Raw genomic sequence first — 4,796 nt, forward strand, 5'->3', positions numbered from 1 at the left:
AAAAAAAAGAAAAAAAAAAACCAATTGTACGCAAGTGTAGCAAATTCCCCTCCCTTCGCACCATGCTCATTCTGGGGAGAGGGATTTCGAGCCCGGAGCCTCGGCACAGATTTCTGCCACTATGAAATACAGAGCTAATGTTATCTGGCAGCGGCAGAAGGCTGTTCTCCCGGGGTCGGCGGTGCAGGAAGGCGAACCGCTGGGGCTGGCAGGACCCATGCACACAAATGCAATTTTTTCCTCCCAGCACCGAGTTCGGTGCCGGGAGATCGGGGCACTGATCGGTTGGATGTGGAGGGGGCTCATAGAGGCAGTTGTGATGGTTCTTCCATCCAACCCAGCCGTGCCAGGACACCGCGCTTCTGGTTTGTTGTGATTATTATTCCGGAGAAACAGCACATTTATTTTTCTTCCCCCCGCCTCAAAGAGGCAACCAAAGGGAAATTGCGATTCTGAATGATTCATAATTCAGCTAAACCTGAAAGGAATTTAGGGGACAAAGAATAGGCATCGCTCTCGCCGAACAGCTTCCCCCACCGAATTTCAAGGGCCCGCAGCAAACAATGGGAGTGTCAGAGGGTCTCAAATAGAGAAAAAAAAGTTCAAGAATCTTTACAATAAAAAGTGTTAGGCAACACAGAGGTCAGAGCCGACCCCTCCTATAATAAATAGCAGCACGATCTTACATTAACTATAGGAGACATTTTAATGCAGTGCCTCAGCTTCACGCTAATTATACTTTTTCACCATATTTTGAACCTTAGAAAAAATGTCATCAGTTAATTATAACAGATGAGGGAGTGTGAAGACTTCCTCAATAAATAATGCCTTGATATCTCATATCCAACACGCTGCGTGCACGGCTCTGAAGGTGCCCAGAAATATGTCCTCGCAGGAAATACATCAAGAAATGATGGTCCCATAAGCTGGCTTTGTTTCCAAGCCTTGATTTTCGGCCCAATAATTAAGTGATTTTTATGGATCTAGGAGAGTAAAGGTCATGGGACTGCTGGAATGGTGCCAGAGAGATTCAGCGTAAGGGGAAAAAAATAAAATCCCAAACCAAAATGAGACATAAAAGACATGCACGCATGCGATTTGGTGCTGCTAGCTTTCCCCTGGTCCCATCTTTCTGCTCCTCCCAGCATCTCCGTGGCAGCCTTGAAGCCAAGGTTAAATGAAAGCAGGATGGTGCTACGGAGCAGGGATCCGTCCCCATAGAGCAGGGACCCATTTCTGTGCTACCACGGGGTGCCCATCCCTGCAGGGGCTGGTGGGTGTCGGGGCAGCGACGGAGCTCCGAGCACATCACCCTTCTTCCAGCTCCTTCCCCACCTGGCACCCCGCACTTCCCCCTCTGTAGGGCCAGGATTTGGCGTGGGAAAGATGGCTTTGGGCTTTTCACAAATCCAGTATCCCCTTGAACCAAAACCAATTAGCCTGGCCCAAGGTCCTGCCATTGAGGGACTGTCCCTTCTTTTCAAACCCCCGCGGGCTCAATTGCTCTAAGGAGCCTGGATGTGAATGAGCAAAGCCCACTTAAAGTGGTACTTAAGGCCAGACCAGGGTGAAGGAAAAGAGAATGCCTCTATAGGAACAGCAAACCGAGTTTCCAAGAGACAGCTAACTGACGGAGATTGTGTGCTTTCCTCCCCAGTTCGTTTTCTTTTTTTACCTCGATTTCTGAGCTGTGCAGGCAAACGCCCCTAAACCCAACTTGAGCTGATGAACAAACACAGATGTGGTGCCTAGAGCTCTGTCCCCACCCTGCACACCTTGCTTCTGCCAACGTTTTTTGAGGCAAGAAACGCCAAAAAGCAGCAAACCACCCTGGAGTGGGTGGCAGAGGGAAGCTGACACTGGCGGCGATGTCCCCATCTCACACCACCAACCTCAACAACTCGTGAGAATTTGGGGTGACAAAGCACCCAAATGATACGTGGCACCTGCACCACATGTGAGATGCAAACACCTTTGTGCTCACAGCTCTGAAAAGCTCTCAGTGTCAAATTTGCACCTGGTATTCACGGAGCGCCCTGCCCTGAGGGGATGGGAGCTGTACGCTGCGGACCTGGGTAGGGCCTTGAGTGCAGCCCCATGGCACGGACAGAGCCAGGACACAGGAGCAGGTGAGTGAAGGCAGCACGCGATGAATCACGGAGACAAAAGGACCGATGGAGCCAGGCCTCCAGCTCCACACCAACCATCGCCAGGCAATTCCACAAAAATGCCCATTGATGGGATCTCATCCATAACCAAGCGGCCCTGCCTCCATTCAGCGCAGCTTGTTGGAGCAGCAGGCACCGGGCAGCCCCATCCCCACCCACTCAGAGCCACACGGGTTGGGCACTGGGTACAAATCCATGAGCCTATCCCGCTGCTTGGGGAGAAGTTTTGGAGAAGAGAAATAAATAAAAGAGTTTGAACACGCGATGCCCTATGGCACTGATCCCCTAATGGCATTTTCCACTTACCCCCGAGGATCCTTACATCCCTGTCTCCATCTGCCCACCACCAGCACTGCTGAAGAACAAAGACATCACACCCGGCCTCGGAGACATCACCCCACCCTCACCACACCCTGTGCCTCTGCAAAGGGGCTGCCACCAGCAGCAGGAGGGACCTGGGAGCCAAGCTCTGCTCCCTGCCTGCAGCGTCACACCGCCCCACAAGTGATGGGGACACCAGCAGGCACCGTCCTTCTGGATTTGGGAGGAAGGAAGGAAGGACACCGACACCACCAGGGCGCAGGGCCAAGCAGCAGCATGCTGCTGAGATGCTTCAGGTGTGGACCCACTCACCAAAACCTGTTCCATGCCCAAAGGAGGTGGGTCAGAGGCCCATCAGAAGGCAGAAAGCGGAGAATTGGCACAGGGCTGCAAGGCGGGCACTGTAGTGAAGATGGGTGCACCCTCACTGCCAGCTCCCAGGGTGAAAATGAAGAATGAAACCGCAGCAAAAATGTGACCACAGCTCCTCTTGCCCAGAACATAAAGGGCAAAGTGCTCCATCCCTGCCTGAAGCCTGCTTTGGGGGAACGGGTCTGGGATACGTGGACCAGCCCTACAACCTGCAAAACACCCAAACAGTCAGCTGAGAGCAGACGGCTTTGGAGAGGGAAAGTTGGGGAGCTGAAGGTGCTGTCTGAGCACCTGGTCCAACAGCAAGGCGACAGAGCTCGCCTCGTCCTTTGTAGGAGTTCATGTGCACACCCTGATCACCACACTTCCATTTTATTTCATAAATTATATCTCTGTATTTATATACACACACACAAACACATTTATTATATGTGTGTATATATATATATATATTACTTTTTTTTCCTTGGATTTTCTTTTTAAATGTTCACCTTTTGCCACTACAAAAGCCGAGGACAGAACTCCCTCCTGGGCTGTGCCATGCAGCAGCACTCCAGCACGCAGCTCTCCTCCACCACCGCTCCAACGCTTCCCCCTGAATTACATTCATTAGGAGTTTGAATGTTTCTTTCTTCCATCCCCCATCAAATCATTACTCCGGAATAAATGCATTCATCAAGCACCTTGCTCGCTTTGTTCGCTCCAGTTTTAAAGCATCTCCACCGCACCTGACTCGGTGCTATCACACAGGAGGGAAAATAAATAAATAGAGGAACAGAGCACCAAACACAACATTGCGCAAAATAATTGGAAAATTATTTCTTATAAATAACCAACGTAATGGAGGAGCGAAAGGGTTGCGTTCCTTCCTCCCACCTCCGATCCCTTCCACAATTTCTGGGGTTGCACGGAGCACGTATATTCCAGATGGAGAGAAGGAGGTCGGCTCCTAATGACACGTCTTTCGCTGCCTTTGGAATGAATGATTCATTCGGCGCTCGCCGAGCCGCGGAGCCGCCGTTGAGTTACATTTCTCCAAAATCCGTATCTTTAATTCTGGCGCTGCGTGTGGGACCCAGCAAATCACGGAATTACCGCTGTAACTTCAGATTAGTAACGCTTTCTAAATGATAGTCTAATTCCAGGCCTTCATGCTTCCCAGCGCTCCCGCCTGCGCTGCCTTTCCCTGGGAGGTTTCCTGCGGAATTAGCGCTGCCGCCGCCGTCTCTCTCTGCCCCTTTTTAATTTCTCCAATGACTCCTCATTAGAATCTCTATTAACAGTGCTCCTCGGAACTTTGCTTTCCCACGGTACAGCCGAATTCAGGCTGAGATCCTTTCTCCTGATGGGGTTACGGCGGTGCTTTGGCCCTGGAAAGGGTCTCTGCGGCAGCCGGTGCCGGCCCTGCGCTGGGGATGGTGCAGAGCCCCCGGGGTGCACGGAGCTTCCACTTTTCACACTCTTGCACCCAGATGGGTGCGGGCTCAGGCCCCGATGCTGCCCACTCCTCTCTGCCAAAAGGACATGGCCGGGCACCCGCACCCATACGTGCAAGCAGAAGGAGCGCGGCAGCATCCTGCCCATCTCGCTCCTCTCCCGCACCGCGGGGGCAGCGAACAGCCCCGGGAAGGCGGTGGGAACGGCTCCTTCTGCATCCACCCCGCCCCGGTGCTCTCACGGCCCCCGAGGGCGCAGGGATCGTCCCCGCGGGCACCGGGCGAGGGGCTGCGGCCGTACCCTAAAAGTGACCCATGGGACACCCAGGGACCCCAACCCCAACCGGGGGTGTTCACCCCACACCGGCTGCAAAAACGTGCCGGGGCGGCTCGGCGGAGAGCGCGGTGCTTTGTGTCGCCATGGGAACGGAATGCAGATTTGCCAATTGCTTTTTTTTTTTCCTTCTTTCGTTTCCCTTTTTTTTTTTTTTCTTTTTTT

General features: G+C 52.6%; 1 protein-coding gene across 1 annotated transcript in view; it reads left to right on the forward strand.

The window, feature by feature from the left end:
- Window positions 1–1,868: 1,868 nt before the first annotated feature.
- The window catches only part of POLG (DNA polymerase gamma, catalytic subunit), a 21,796-nt gene continuing 18,868 nt past the window's right edge, over window positions 1,869–4,796 (forward strand). The window contains exon 1 of the mRNA XM_019619284.2: window positions 1,869–1,903. Coding sequence (XP_019474829.2) covers window positions 1,869–1,903 — 35 coding nt within the window. The remainder of the gene's footprint in view (window positions 1,904–4,796) is intronic.

This window comes from Meleagris gallopavo, chromosome 12 (genome assembly GCF_000146605.3).
Source record: "Meleagris gallopavo isolate NT-WF06-2002-E0010 breed Aviagen turkey brand Nicholas breeding stock chromosome 12, Turkey_5.1, whole genome shotgun sequence".
NCBI lineage: Eukaryota > Metazoa > Chordata > Aves > Galliformes > Phasianidae > Meleagris > Meleagris gallopavo.